Source organism: Thunnus maccoyii, chromosome 22 (genome assembly GCF_910596095.1).
Source record: "Thunnus maccoyii chromosome 22, fThuMac1.1, whole genome shotgun sequence".
NCBI classification, from domain to species: Eukaryota; Metazoa; Chordata; class Actinopteri; order Scombriformes; family Scombridae; genus Thunnus; species Thunnus maccoyii.
Window position 1 is genome coordinate 18,172,704 of NC_056554.1, and position 16,623 is coordinate 18,189,326.

Here is a 16,623-nt window from a genome sequence, read left to right on the forward strand (position 1 = left end):
AGATACTGTTGAAGAGAACATGTCACCAAATGATGCAGACACACCTGAACCTCACATTGTTGCTCTCCTCAAAGAGTGGCCGGAGGACAACAACAATTCCTCTGACCTAATGCTGTTCATTCAAAAAATTAACCGCTCCTATGACTGTGCATATGCAAAGTACTTTCGATCAAGGTACCTTCGTCCCTTATTTTACCTTCATAAAGATGAGGCTCTGAGCAGAATTGCTCCAACAGACGATGTTCAATTCTTGCTGGAGAATGAGGATGCAACAGAAGACTTCATCAACTACATGACATACAACGATAAGATTTTTAAAGATCTGAGGGTTCAAAAACACCTCTTGAAATTTCATGGAGTAGTCCAAAACTACAAGTTGTTTGCAACTATAGGGGGCAGGAAGATCATGGTGAATGCCAAAATGCGAGACAGCCTCTGGATTCAACGTGATGTTTCCTTTTACCTTGGATTCACCATCAGAGGTCTGGAAGCCTTTGGCATCCAGACAGAGAACAACAAACAGGGTAGGAAAGTCATTAGAACATAAGAGAACATAAGAGTTGTGGACTTCAGTAGTCCAATTGAATATTTTTTCCTCTGTTTGTTGAATTGTATGCTTACTTTATGTACAATTTACATCCACACTGTTTTGTTTCACATCAGCTGTTGACATTACAACAGGTCAGCATAACAGTCTCTTGATTATATCTTTCACTATTTCCCAACAGTATCAACAAAGACAGTGAACTGCTTGCTTGTAAATTTTCTTTCCATGAAGCTTCCAGACTATATGAATATTTTACGATGAATATAATGTTATGTGTTTGTATCTGCCTATGTTTCATAATAAGGGCCTCTGAGAATGTGTGCCTCTTGTGGCGGTGTCATGGTAAGAAAATTTTTTGTGTTGTTTTTTAAATCCAAAATGGTTGATTCAACATAAACAACAACCTCAAAAGTGTATGGTCTTCTAAACTAGGACTCCAACTGGACAGCAGCCACACCTGAACGCAGAACAGGGAATGCTCTCCCGACCTACAGGTAAGAAAAACATCTTCATTACAATGTCACAGCACATGGAAAAAATAATATACAAAGATATGAATCTTGATATCATTTTTAACCACAAAAGTAAAAACATGATCCATCGCATATTGTTTCATCAATGCTGTATTTGATACCGTTGCATTACATGGCAAAGAAGAACATCATGTTTTCCTTGTCATAACCTTAGGATGCAGTCTGAGGCAGGACACTTCAAATGCAGTGTGTCTGGGCTGCGCTGGGTTTGTAAGAAAAAAGTCAATTTCACATACCAGTTTAGATCTTGGGAGGAACACAGACAGAAGCTGAATATGGTGCATTGCAAACCAGGAGGTCCCCTGATGTATATCACTGTCACTGACGGAGAGCTTGATGAAGTGCATCTCCCACACTGGGTCTGTGTAGGTGAGTGAACATGTTAATAACAACTACAGAATTGACTCAGGTTCTTCAGCATGTGTATAATTATTATGACACTCTTTTTTCCTGCTAAATGTCTTTTCTTCTTGCATCATGTTCAGATGGCTTCCCTAAAGTTTCAGACAAGTTTGCAGTTCTACACAAAGGACAATCTGGAAACTTTCTAGAAGAAGTGTCTGAGGTCACATCCTCACATGTCAGATTACTCCAGCCCAGCAGCTTCTCTACAAATGGAGTCCTGGTAACAGCTGAATCTCCAGTGAAAGCCCACTGTAACGTGTTGATTTATCAGACGAACCAGAAGAAACTCACACTACACATTCATCTGATTGCTCATGATCCTGCTCGACAACAGGTCAGTTCAGTTGTCACAATAATCACTAAATACTGTGTGAATTATCAGGAAAATTAAATTTGTTGTTGAAGCTGTGATACATCAAAACACAGGCAAAAACATTGTCTACTGTGACCATGAAGCACATTTAAGAATGAGATATTTCTTTTACAGGAATTGGAGCAAATGGAAAGGGCCCGTGGATCCAGAATGATTCAAAAGCCAAACCCAGAGAAGTCACTAAAAATGCTGGCTTCATACATCCTCACAACTGATGCAGACGCTGCAAAAATTTCTCCTGTACAGTTTAAATTTTTTTACACTAATACACATGTCTGCTTAGCTTACTAGCTACTATATACCATGGGCTACTACAGTATCACACCATAACCTGTTTTGAGCTACAAGATATAAAAGTGATTTATTGCTATACTCTCTATTGCTACTAAGAGCTACTGAAAATAAAATTAAAACAGATCAGTGATCAGAAGACTGTTCTGTTTATTATTGGTATCATGGTTGATTCCTCCAGGGTCAACCCGATCTCCCAGAAATTACACTTATATACTAAATTGTTTTCCAGTTCCGTTGCTCTAACAAACATAATTGCTGCCAGTTTCCATTTCGAACAAGGAATGAGAAAAAGTAGTGAAATCCTACAACTATAGTTTGTTTCATGATTTGTTAACGTCGCCTCCTGAGTGGCTGGAAGTCTGCCATGATGCAGCTTCAGGAAGCTAACCAATCAGAACAGAGTCGGCTCATTGGGTGGGGGGCCTTGAAGAGAAAGGAGATAAAACAGCCTGTTTCACACAGAGGCTGAACTGAGGGGCTGCATAAATGATCAGTATAAGATAAAGTTTTAGATAGTTTTTTAAAAGTAAATCATGCAAAGATATTCCAGTAGAGCCCCAGATTGAAAATGTAGACCCCTTGCATAATATGTCCCCTTTAACATTTTGTCATTACAGTATGACAAAATGTATGTGCTGTTGCAATTTAGTCATTTGTAAACATAACAACACTAGTCATTTCCCTTAAAGTTAGTCTTGTTGAAGAAAAAATATGTTGATGTTGAAGATTCTTTGTGAGGAGCATGTCTGCTTGTCTACTCTCAGTTCTAATGAAGAAAACACTTGTATTTACTGACATCCTACCTGGACATTAATATGAAAAATTTGCAAATATATAACATATCTAATTAATAAAAGTCATGTCACAGGCTTTTCTCTAATATCTCTGCTTTTCTCATAATATTTTTTCCACAGGTGGTACTCGGTACACCAAATTTCTTTAAGGTGTTCATTAAAAATGCAGACAGTGACTTCAAGCTCACACTACAAGATGAAAAGAAGCACATTGTATGGACCTGTGCAATTTCAAAAGGTTAGTGGTTATTAAATATTAAAGATTTCCAACACTACTATTTATACAACCTTAAATGTATTAAAGAAAATATTATTTTTTAGTGAAGGAGAAGTCTTGTGTTCTGACTATATTTCAAGCAAAACATATAGAAGCACCAACTACCAAATTAACACCTAATTCTGCATTTTATTCCAGATGAGTACCAAAACTAAAACAGTGGAGACAAACACCATGAGGAGGTAACAAAAGGAGGAGCATTCTGAAGAATTACATCACACTGAAATTGTAAGAGAAGAGTCACAAAATGACTGAACATCTGTATATTCTGACTTAAGTCTTCGCAAAGAATCTATTCTGTGATTTATTTTATATCTTAGGTTCCAGATTTTAGCTTTTTTTTTTTTAAATGATTTTAAATTTAATTTGAATTTCTGAGATTCATGAAACTATAAGAAGCAACACACAAACAAAGAAAACAAAGAAAAAATATATTCTTACTGTAAAATAATTGCAATATTGGGCTTTTCAATGTTATCTTTCCTTTCTTCAATATAAATATTCATTGTTTTGCAAGACATGTCAAGAAAACCCAATTAAATGGTGAAGGACACACTTTGGTGCATTTTTTAAAGGCACAGATTATGTTGTTTTAAATGTGTTTCATATTGCATTGCACAGTTTTTAAGAAAACATGTATGGAAAAACGTGACTTGAGGTTTTGCTGCAGTGTGTTTGACTAACGACTAAGAAAACAATAACTATATATTAATGTTATTAATGAAAAGATTGAAGGTTTGTTCTGTTTGATTAGTACAACCAAAAAACCCAACGAAATGTCATCAGCTAAATGGTTAGACCAGAATAATGACATGACAAGTGTTTTAATATAAGATGGGTCAATTACTTTAATCCTGTGTCATTGATTTTTTTTTCCCCATGTTACCTCTGTCCTTTTTTAATTTTATCTCTATAACAAAATAAGTATAGTCTGTATCTCATCTGTTTTCATTTTCTCATGAGTCAAAAAAAAAGAAAATCAAAATAGATCAGTAATTGATGATTGTAAACATCTACAACTGAGACATTTTCTTACTTTCTTAAATAGTTACCAGTAAAAGTTTTATTTCTGCAAAAATAAATCTACTCCTTTTAAAGACAAATGTGTGGTATTGTATTGGTTGTATTTGCACATTCATGCACATTAAGAATTTCAGGTGAAATTGATTAAATATATAGAGCATGAATTATTACTAATAACCAGACACAACAATGTATACCTCTTCTATGTGGCGTATACAGTTGACCTGCTATCTCCCCCTTAACATCCCCTGTCCCCCTTTGAAAAAGACAAAAATAGGTCTGTTGTGGGTCTCAAGGATTAAATAAATAAAAAAGTTTCATGTAATTTTTGTAGGTTACGTTTATACTATGATATTTTGATTTCAGGAAGTGCTTAAAAGTGGATCCTAGGTTCCAGAATTTTCTTTCTTACATGATTATTATTCTTTTCATAGACAAATATTGTATGTTCATCAAAATATACGACTCATTTTTTAAGGGCGATAAGAAAACCTGCACAACCAATGTACATTTTACAGCATATACCATTTATAAAGTTCTTTTTCATATGGGTGTTGACACACATATTGCGTCATCCCCACAGCAACCCCAACTTGAAACATGATCCCACAGCTCTGAGTTGCGGTTTTTGACTATTTGACATACTGTATAAAATCACATGTGGGAGTGTAATACAAACTGATATCTGTTATAACCACTTTTTATACTTACTTGATACTATCAATTGTTTTTACATTTTTTCAAATGAGTCTGACAGATTAGTGCTGTTCAAGGACACCACAGTATTTGATGTAAGTAGGTTTGGGACAATGAGGGGATTGTTTTGGCTGAAACGAAACTGAAGTTAATAGAAAGGAGGAGAAACGGAAATGAAAGACAGATCACAGAGGATGAGAGTAAGGGGGGTGAGGTAAGCTGATTTTTGATGTTATTTTTTTACTATAAAGCACTTTATTGGTAGTTGCTAGAATTATGAGGCAATATAACGCACAAATTCTGACACAGATGTGTAAAGTTCCTGTTTGGCAAAAATATAATAACCAGTTGAAGAGGGAATAAAAAAAAAACAATTTAAGCATTTGAAAGAAAATAGTCTGCTGATGGTGGCACAAAGTTGAACTGGCGTATCTGGCGTGTGTAATTGTGCCTCAGTAATGCACATCATCACTCCAATTAGAGACTGCAGATGAAACAGATACCAGCCGCCTTCAGATGGCTTTACAGAGAGTCACCACAGTAGAGTAAAGGCTGCCAGTATATGATGCTAGCTGTTGTGGATGACAGATGCTGGAAAGAATCACTCGTTAATCTTCATTCAGTATGGCTGGGATTAATGCCATACTAAAAGAAAAATCTGGAAAGCTAGAACTAAACATGAAAAAAAGAGGTTTGTGTGATATCAGAGAGGTTTATATGTGTGTGCCTTCAACAAATACAGTGACATAATATAATGGAAAATAAATGCACAGAGCTCTCGACCTGCTCTGAGGAGAACAGCAGATTTATTCTTGACACCCAGATTGCAGTGCCCTGCTGGATTGGCATCTCCACACCCTTTAATGTGCCTTTCCTCCCACTGTGGTGCACCGGGATTTATTTTGCAATGACTGCAACAAAATATGATATGAGGTATTAGTCAAACAAATATAAAGGTGTGGGTTTTTGTCACGATTTAAATGAGACTGAACTGTAATTATGCTATTCTGTCATTGTGCTAAAATGAATATAAATATTATATATTAAAATATATTTGCTAACCTATACTGTGTTGCCTGCAGTTGCTTTATTTCAAATATGGTGGAGAGGTTACAAAATACAAAAACATATTTGGGAGAGAAAAATAAGACTTTGTTTATATGCAAACTGACATATGGACACCATCAATAAATGTCGAGTACAACTGTTGTCGCCATAACTCAACAGATTATGTTGTTTTAAATGTGTTTTATATATATATTATCAGACAGTTTTTAAGAAAATGTTTGACTTGACTTAAGACTAAGAAAACAATAATAATAATAGATTAGTGTGATTAACCCTTTCATGCATAGTGGTCAGTGGACAGCTATTCAAAAGCCGTTTTCTTATATATGCATGGGTTTTAATGGTATAGCTGTACATCAGCCAACACAGTGGATTCTAGTGGATTCATTGGCCAGCCTTTGTAAGTGCAACACAAATTTCTCAAAACCAAGATGGCCGCCGGCAAGCCGGAAACACTCAGCAGCTCAGGAATATCTTGCTAATCCTTCTATGATAGTAGACCTTTGCCGGTGAATAAAATTTTCTAACATCAAGTAACAACTAAGGAGTGATACAATTGTTAAAATTTCCAAGTATTGATTGGATGTTGGGAGAAAATGATGATTAATCTTCTGTCCACTAAGTTGGACATCATGCATCGCTGGCTGTATTTCACATACAATTATACTATTACTGCAACTTTGTAGTTCTTGAAAATACTTCATCTGAAATAACTTTTTTGGCTGTAAATCAATTGATTTATGTTATTAGAATGTAACTTGTAGTTTTGAGGGGGATAAGGATACTGAGCTGAGCTGAAGATGCTGAGGTTGCTGGGGGGGCTGAGGATGCTGAGGCGGCTGAGTGGGTTAAGGATCCTGAGGATGCTGAGGGGGATAAGGATGTTGAGGGAGCTGAGGATGCTGAGGGAATGCCTGGCACCTCAAAAGAATGTCTGGATTAGAAAAGAAGGGACAGAGGGAAGAGTCAGGAACAAGTTCAACGTTTTTGCATTGCATTGAACAGTATTAGAATATGTTGAAATATGTTAAAACATTAGTTTAACAGCTTTGAAAATATATATTATTTTATAGCCTTTGTTTTGTCTCCTGTCCCGGACATTTGGCAGTGTGTTGAAGCATCCTGGAAGGAGCCACTGAAAACAAAGTCACCAGTCGCGGGACTGATTTCCTTCCTGAGAGTGCAGGGCCACACGGAGACAGGCTTCCCTGGTGTCAGTCTGTCTTGATTACTTTGCGTACTTCCTGATTCCCAAGAAGACGGGAGATTTCAGACCCATTTTGTATCTCCGCATCCTGAACCAGTGCATCTTCCGAAAGAAGTTCCACTGGGGCGCATAAGCCCGCGTTTGGATCCCAAGAGGCATAAGCAACACATGGTAAATGTTCCCCCACAAGTGCAGGAGGACTTGCGTTATACGGTGTCCCCAAGGCATCTGTCGATGGGGACACCGCTGGGGCAAGTGACCTCCTACATAGTGGTGTTCACAGATGCATCCCTGACGGGATGGGGGAGGCACCTGCCTGGGGAGCACAACAGGTGGTGTGTGGCCTTCAAGGGAAAACCGACACATCAACCTCCTCGGACCTCAGGCAGTGCTGTTGGTTCTCCAATACTTCCTGACTCTGGTTCAGAGAAGACATGTTGTTCATCATCAGAGTGAGAATTTCATGGATCACCATCGGACAGCTCTGATTAACAGGGTGAGCAATACAGGAGCCATCCTGTACGAGCTCAAGGACAGGGGGTTGATCTCAAATGACAACTATGACACTATGAGAGCTTTAAAAACCACACAAAACCGCCGGGGAGGAAGGGCCAACTTTGAATGCTGTGTGTTTACAAACATCAACCGACAAATCCTGCATAGTATACCTTTAATGGAATACTTTGATTAAAAAGGCTGTAAGTCCTGAATCACACTTTAAACACAGTAGTCTTTATTTATCTCTATGGAAAGGTCGTGTTCATATCAGAAAAGCAGCAGGAGTTGGGGACCCTGAAAATGACTGTCTACCTGAAATAATTATAATTAATACTTTTGAATCTTGATAGCTGTGGATTTGTCTCAACTGGTCAGTGACACAATGAGGTTAAATACCCAATAAAAGCAGATGTATTACTATTAAATAATAGCACCTTGTATTATTCCAGGAAGAGGAGGCTCTCATAAAATGACAAATATAATTGTGAGAATAGAAGTCTATGCATTTTATATTTTCATATATGTATAATATATAGATATGTATTACATCATCTGAAATTGTTAATGTGTATAAACATGCAAATACAACCAATAGAATAACACAGCTTTGTATTAAAATGGAGTAGATTTATTTTTGCAGAAATTGAACTTATTGAGCTGTTTCAAGAAAACTATTTACAAGAGACCTCCATGAGAATCTACTGTCATAAATTAATTATCAATTTTTAGATATTTTTACATTTTTCCTTTTTTTGGCTCATCAAATGCTGAAAATAATAAAGATGAAGGCAACATTTTGTCGTGTCAATATAGAGACAAGATAATATGAAGGGCGAAGTAACGGAAAAAAAATAATGACATTAAAATAATTCACCCCTTTTATACTAAAACTCAATGCGTTTTATTATTCTGGTCTAAACATTTAGCTGAAGAGACCCTTGGTTTCTTTTGTTTTTTGTTTTTTTGGTCATTTGCTTTTACTGTGCACATAAAACAAAGCAAAGATACAAAACCTGTCTCTTCACTTATCATACGATTCTATAGACATCATTTTCTTAAGTCTTTAGTCAAGCACATCACAACAAAACATCAAAAGTCACATGTTCTTCATTGCATACTTACATCTTCAATACCCTAGGTGGAGCTCTGCTCAGGTTCTGGCAAGATGAAGAAATGAATCTACTCTGTGACACATAAGCTTTAGAACTGCCCTATACAATATAAACAACATTTATACAACATAGTCTGTGCCTTTAAAAATGCACCAAAGTGTGTCCTGCACAATTTCACTGGGTTTGCTTAACCCATCTTGCTTTATGTAAAACACTGAATATTTACATCGAAGAAAGAAATTTAACATTAAAAGGCTAGTATTACAAAAAAAATGTATAAAAATATTTTTAAAATTCAATTATTTTCCACTGAGAACATACTGTGTCGCTTAGTCTTTAATGTTAAGAGGTTTCATATTTTCGTAGGTTTCATAAAGCTATAATACAAAATGTTTTATTTCCTCAAGATCATGTTCAGGTTGGCTATGGCTTTCTTTTAATCTGAGGTGTCTGATATAGATGACATGTAGCACTTTTTTGAAGAGCAGAGATGAGTCCATTACTAAAAGTATTTTGCTGGCACAGTATATTATGGGATGTAAAACATTTTGATGGATAACATTTTGTCCAGCATCTGCCTCTCTACTACCAACTCTTAACAGGTCCAGAGAGCAATCAAAATATCCAAAAAAAAGTCCAATGAACAATCCAGTAGAATAAGTACAATAATGAGTTCCGTGCAGGTGTCCACATTGTTTTAAGTCCAATGACCAGGGAGGTTTAGTTCCCAGCAGAGTCAGCCTTTCTGATCAGTATATTCAGTTGTTGCCAGTTTGGATGCTACTGCAGCAGCAGATGAAGGAAACAGACATCATGTTGTTTACACTGAATAGTCTCTTCACAATCCTTTGATTGAGTCCTTCTTCTCCTCAATTTCAAACTATCTCCTGCACAATTGCAGTTGAGTCATACTGGAAGTCAGTGGTAATGAAATGAAGGATGAAGAATATACAGTAGGCTTCCTGATCTCCTCTGCAATGTTGGCACTAAATTTCACATGCACTTTGGTTTTGTCACCTCAGTGACAAAATGTCCTCTTGGCATCCAAAGGTATAGCACTTCTTAGTTTTGTTCCTTTATTCAGATCCCTCAAGCTCAGAAATAAGAGGCCTCAGATGCTTCATCTCTGTCAGGATGCCATAGAGAGTGTCCTTGGCTGTTCTGCCAGCTGAACTCACAATCCTAAGAATGTCCCTCATCTGTTCATATGTGTTTTTCTTTCTTAGACCCTCATACATCTCATTTGAGATCAACTCTGCATCCATGAGCTCATCCAGGATGGCTTTTGTATCATTCACTCTTTTAATCAGAGCTGTCCGATGGCGATCCACAAAATGCTGGTCTGAGGAATTCATGGAAGATAAAAGCAAAGCAAACAAAACAACAGTGAATACTTTAAGCTGTAATGGTCATGTTTAAAATTCTAAAATAAGGAACTGAACAAATGTTTAAGCAGAGGGTAGCAATTGTGTTTAGAGCTACTTATCTTATCACTTCTCAATCCTCAATTTTTGTTTTTGCATATTAAATGTCTTTTCTTACCTTGTTCATGATCAGTGTTTTGAGTTTGGTAGTCCCCTGAAATAAAGGCCACAATGCTGATTAGTTAATGGACATATGTTTTTTGCATTATATTCACCATTCACAAGGCATCTGCTTTGCTTAACGGTACACATTTAGCTAAACAGAATAAAAATGTTACATAGCTCGTATACTTTTATTAGTTCAAAATTATTTAAAAAACACCAACCTTTCCGAATAGTACAGGTCCAGACAGTGTCCTTACTACTGTTTCTCTTTTGCTTACTTTCAAGTCTTAGGCTGAAGTCACTTTCTGCATTTCTGATGAAAACCTCAAAGAAATTTCTCCTCTCATACCTTAGCTTTAATTTCTGTTAAAGAAATATTATGTTAGAATGACATCATTTTCATACATCTACCCATAAATACAAGCTACATCACAAACGTTATTTGAATGCAAATTCAAATACCATTAAACTTTATTTTGTTCCTAAAATACTATATGTTACTATATATAACATGTTAATATCCTTTTTTAAATTTTGTTTCTTAGTGTTAGAACTTTTGCAAAACTATTTATGTGGGTGTTTATTTAACCTGGTAAACAACAACTTAGCATATGTAACTTCAGGATTCAGGGTTCAAGATCACTTATACTCTGACTTTTTGGCTGTAAAAAATAGGGAGGCCTGTTAAGAGGTTAAATCACATGATGAGTTGATGGACTGTATAAAGGGAAACTGGGGAAAAAAAAACTCAAACACCCTGATGAAGGCAAGATAGCTCAAAACATTTGGTGAATAAAGCATGGTTTACTGAAGGAGAGTTGTGTATCGTGTTTTGATTTTGATGGACTTTTGTTTGACTATTGATGCATGTGTGTTTGTCTCAAAGTTAAAAAATTAATGGTCAGACCTATTATTGTCTTCCATTTTAATTTTAAATAACTCGTTCTGATCTTTGATATTTGAATACTGTGCCTCATAATTAAAACTGTTAAAACCATACATCAGGATCAATTTCAGCAGTGCCCGTGTCCGTTGTGAGGAAGAAATGATCCATCATTTGAAGAGACTTGTCTGGGCTTGGTTTTGGGATTATTTTTGATCCATAAGATGTCTCCTTTTTCTCCACTCTCTATGAAAAAATAGAAGCCATAAACTCACAATAGACAATATTGATATTTGAAGTACAATCACAAGAGTTTTAGTATTGTTTTTTTCCAATTTTCCATAATTTTCAGGTGCATATTTGTTACATTCTGCAATGGTTTGTATTCATTACTATGACAAAATTAAATATAAACCTGCTGGATATCACGATCGGGTGGGACCAGGTAAACATGCAGGGTGAGGAATTCTTTATTTGTCTTGTATATTAAGACGTCATAAAAAACTTTTACTGGTAAGCCCAGTTTCATCCGGATCATGACCCCTCTTGGAGAGAAAACTGGCTGGAGTAACTTGACGTGGGATGATGTCACTTCAGACACTTTTTCCACAAAATCTCCACAGTCATCTACATGCAGAACTGCAAACATGTCTGAAGGTGTAGAGTTGTGATCTGTGGGAGAAAAAAAAACCCTACTGTATTTAGTTAGGACAAAGGGATTGCATTAATTTATTTATTCATACATATAATTAAACAATTTTCATAATACCTGTATGTCCACTCACCTATCCAGTGTGGCAGATGCACCTCCTCTAACTTTCCAGCTGTGACTGTGATGTCCAAGAGGGGTCCTGCTGGTATGTAATCCATGCATGAAGGCCTCTCCCTGTGTTCCTCCCAAGAGCAAAATTTGTATTTGAAGCTGACCTTCTCCTTACAAACCCAGTGCAGGGCAGATACACTGCATTCAAAGCGACCTCCTTCAGACTGTAGGCTAAGGAGTGAAAGGGAAAACATGGTTTTGGTTCTACATCGGACTGATTTTCTGAAATGAAGAGCAACTCAACACTAAATTTTACAAGTAGCCCATGTAAAGCATTGCTGCACTGACCTCTATGGGTTGAAAGTGTGTGGCACATCAAACATCAGAATTCATGGTGGTTGCACTTGTACCACATCAAACTGTGTAGCTTTGTGCAATCATGCTTTGTGAAGTATTGTACTGCACAGGGTGTTAAAGTTGTGGAGTGCACAGCTAGTACTGCTGTTTTAAGTTGTTTATCTTGGGTGTAGTTACTCATTAAAGGGCATACAAGAGTTAAGTACAAACAAATGACACAAAATCTCTCTTTTGACAAAAAGCCATCACCATAACAACTTATCAAACTCCATCCAGTGTTTTTTGGTGTCCAAGGTCAAGAATAAACTTTCACATTAAAAACCTGACTCATTTTTATAGGTATAAAGAGCACAATTGCCAGTGTTCAATACAGCCTTATATATATATATAAGCCTTTTATTTTAAAATTTGTGTGATTCCTCGTGGTGTGACTGATTTCTTGCTTTTTTGTATGTTGTATTGTGCCTTGTAAAGCACTTTGTGACCAATGTCTATGAAAAGCACTACACAAATAAAATTTACTTACTTTACTTACTTACATATTAGGTAATTCTTACCTATAGGTTGGAACCCCATCCCTTCTGTTGACTTCCGGTTTGAGTTTAGACCAATCACTGGAGTCCTGTTCCAGAGGGCAATACATATTAAAATAGTTGTAATTTTTGGATCAGTGGTTTTTGCAAAACAAACAAACAAACAAATACCAGCAAGCAAACAAAGAAAAGACTTACCCTAACATCACCACAAACTCCTAGCTCCAGCTTTCCTAAAGGCCGTTGTTAAGAGACATTGGTGAACATAGAAGGATTCATTCACATTTTTTCAAGTCTATCATAAAATAAGACTCACATGTACATGTACACTGAAATGGTTTTTGCTTGGTGTAATCATTCTTATGGTTCATATTGGCCATTAAAAGATCAGATAAACTTTGGAATACAATTTGAATATTTTACTCAGAACAAGGTCTGTGGATTTTGGCCTCCATAACTTACACTGGAAATGCATTAGAAGGTGATCTCTTATTGGCTAGTATGAGCAAGAGGAATGATAACAGCAAAGTCATGAAATTTATATAACTGGTAGAATGTTAATGGCCACCTCCCCCAGCCCCTCACTCATTTTCAAATATATGCTGACAGCCAAATATAACTGGCAGTTCTGCAGCGGACAGGTTCAGGTGACAGATCCGCTGCGGGAGCAGCTCCGCCGGAACCTGCCTGCTGTGGAGCAGAGCTGTGGTCAGACAGGTTCAGTAACAGCTCTGGTTACACCGTGATTTAACATTTAAAAAAAACATTTTACCAGCTGATAACTGCAGGAACACACAGCCGGACAGTTAAAGAGCTACAGGACGAAATGCAAAATGACTTCTGGCCTGTTTAGAAGTCGTTGCACCATTTGTCTTCCTTAGCATTTTTCAAAATTATGCAGTGGGTGGAGCTTGGTTCCAACCTGGGTGTGCAGTTACGCTTTAAGTTCTTGTGTTCAATCAGGTATTTTCATACAATCTGGCAATCAATTTTCAAACTTTATATTAGTAAGTATGTAATGATTGTTTATTGGTAATAAGATGATAGTTAACTCTCTTACCTTCTGTGGTAGTTTTTGTCTGGATTCCAAAGGCTACAGGACCTCTGATGGTAAAGCCAAGGTAAAAAGAAACTTGCCCTGATTTCCAGAGGCTGTCTCGTAGGTTGGCATCCACTTCAATCTCTGTGCCTCCAAAAGTTGCATACAATCTGTAGTTTCGCACCACTCCTTCCACTTTGAGAAGACGTTCTTGGATCATGGAATCTTTAAAAATTTTCTCATTCCTCCAGTTAGTGTTTGAGTCTCGAAGAACGTCCTTGTGCCATAACTTCTCAATGACCCTTCTGTGAACAATTCTGCTCAGATCTTTACCTTTTCCAATAAAAAACAGGGGGCGAAGATACCTTGATCGAAACAGCATCTTATATTCTTGTTCATAAGAGTGCTGAACTTGCATGATCAATTGATTGAGGTCAGAGACAAATTTGTCTTCATCATCTATAGGCCAACACACAAGCAGGGCTAGCATGTGAAACTCAGGTGCATCTCTTGAGCCTTGTGGCATTTTCTGTCTAAATGCATTTTGATAGTCAAAATGGGATGGATTTGCATTCATATTTTTCAGCATTATATTAGCAAGGATGTAGTTGGCTAAAGCATGCCTACTGGAATCTTTGCTTAGACATATTTCTTCCCACCATGTAGCAATCTGTTCAACCTCTGATACTGTGCATTTTCTGTCAAGACATGAGAGTACTCCAGCGGAAGTGACAGCCAGTTTTTGTTTAAGCTTCTGGATGGTTTCATCACATTTCTGCTCGTGTTTGGGTGCCAAGTCTCCAACATACTTCTTGTAGCATTGTGAGGTCTCTCTAGAAATGTATGATGCCTCCTCTTTTTTCATGACAGCCTCTGAGTAAGTTAGATAGATGTCAAAAAATTCAAAAATGTTCTCCACATCATCTCTGAGGCTGTTAATTAGACCATTAAATCTGAGGAGTTTGTTGTCTTCAAGTGATTCCAGGACAGAGCCCATGGACACATTTTTTGTGAGAACTCCTTTCCACTTTTCATTTTGACTGACAAGTCGGTCATAGACGAGGTGGCAAACCTGCAGGTAACCAAACTGCCCTCTGGTGTTAATACTATGCAAGACTTTTGTCTTGCCATCCTCTTTGGTGTATTTCTCTTGTTCATCTTTAGCAAGTCGTTCTTCATCTTTGAAAGCTTCAATGGCTTTTGTAGCAAGTTGCAAAATTTCTCTCGGTTTGGCAGAGAACTCTTTGTTCTTCAGATGGTACTTATGGACTTGGCCCAGTGTATCGGCAAGGAATGATTTTTTGGGATCTCTTTCCTTTGCCACCTTTGCCCACATCTCAGCCTTGTTGTAATCTGTTAGTTCTATGTAATAGAAACGAGCAAGTGCTTGAGGAAAGAAAGAATTCTGAGCAAATTTCTTTGATGCTGTTTTTAAAATGGATGCACACTGTTTTTTGTCCTCCATCTCCTCAATATGTAGAATGAGTCTTGAAAATCTCTCTTGGTCCTCTTCTCTTCTCTTAGGTCCCCAATGACGCTTTTCTACAGTTTTCACCCTTTCCTCTTTTTTCATTTCTCTTTTGGTCAGCATGTCTTTGACAAAACCAAGCAAACATGGAGGAATCTCATCTCTACACAGACAGTCCAAGAAGTTTCTTGCTGTGTCACTTCTGGTCACACCTGCCTCACTCATCAATTCAGTACAACACTGTGCTATCATTGGGTGAGCCATGCACACTTTTTTTTCAGATCTTACATCGTGTTGGAAGGTGATGATAAGATCACTAAAGGGCTCCATTCTGTCCTCCAGTGAAAGGTGACCATGGATGGAGTCTTCATGTTTGAGGAATTTCAGGCACTGAGACTCCAGGAGATATGAGCCTGGTACATATGCATTCAGCAGGGATAGGAAGGTAGCAAGTTGGGTCTTCAGTGGTTTATTTGCTCTTTGGATTGTACTGAATACTGTGCATGCCTCTCGGATGTAAGCCTGAGAGAAATTAGCTTGTAATATGTTAAAGCCATGAAACAGTTTGCATTTATCACTGTATCTTCTACTGAGCTCTTTCTTTTTCTCATTGAATTTTTGTTTCTCCATGTCAGAGAGTTCTTTTTTGAGTAAGACATGTTTTCTGTTGTTCCTCTTAAATTTTTGTTTCACTACATCAGAATATTCTTTTTTGAGGATGACATGGTCACTCGCTCTCACACAGTTAAGTAAAATGACCACATGCTTATGAATGTCTATCTCCTGTTCAGCAATCTTTTCCATAATGCTGTCTTGGAGATTGTCCAAAATTAACTCATCGTTCAGTAGCAGCAGCACAGTGTTCTGGTTGCCTTGACTGCCTGCTGTGAAAAGATGGACCACCTCATTCACAACATTTGTGATGTTTGAGGTTGAGCCTGTTAAAACAGCACACCTGAAGGTTTTCCTCAAGTCCCACAAAACCTGCATGGCCAGTGTGGTTCCTCCACATCCTGGTTGGTGGAACAGTTTAATTGCTGATGTTCCAGGACCTTTTCTCCTTCTGCAAATTTGTTGCTTAAGTGTATCATATCCATCTCGTTTAATAAAAGGAGTTCCAGTGCCATTTGACTCGGCTTGTTCACTAATGTGAAAGTTTAACCATTCAGGAGGGGCACCTCTGTAAAAGGTCTCCTCTGTCTGCTCAACAACATCTTGATCTAA

General features: G+C 37.3%; 1 protein-coding gene across 1 annotated transcript; it reads left to right on the plus strand.

Annotated features, from left to right (window-relative positions):
* Positions 1-851: 851 nt before the first annotated feature.
* Positions 852-4,268, plus strand: LOC121889848 (NACHT, LRR and PYD domains-containing protein 1 homolog). The gene is made up of 7 exons (XM_042402065.1): positions 852-889; positions 980-1,041; positions 1,235-1,449; positions 1,566-1,819; positions 1,973-2,098; positions 3,067-3,184; positions 3,362-4,268. Exons 1-7 carry the CDS (start codon positions 863-865, stop codon positions 3,376-3,378), a joined length of 819 nt encoding a protein of 272 aa, XP_042257999.1. The 5' UTR covers positions 852-862; the 3' UTR covers positions 3,379-4,268.
* The last annotated feature ends 12,355 nt before the right edge of the window (positions 4,269-16,623 follow it).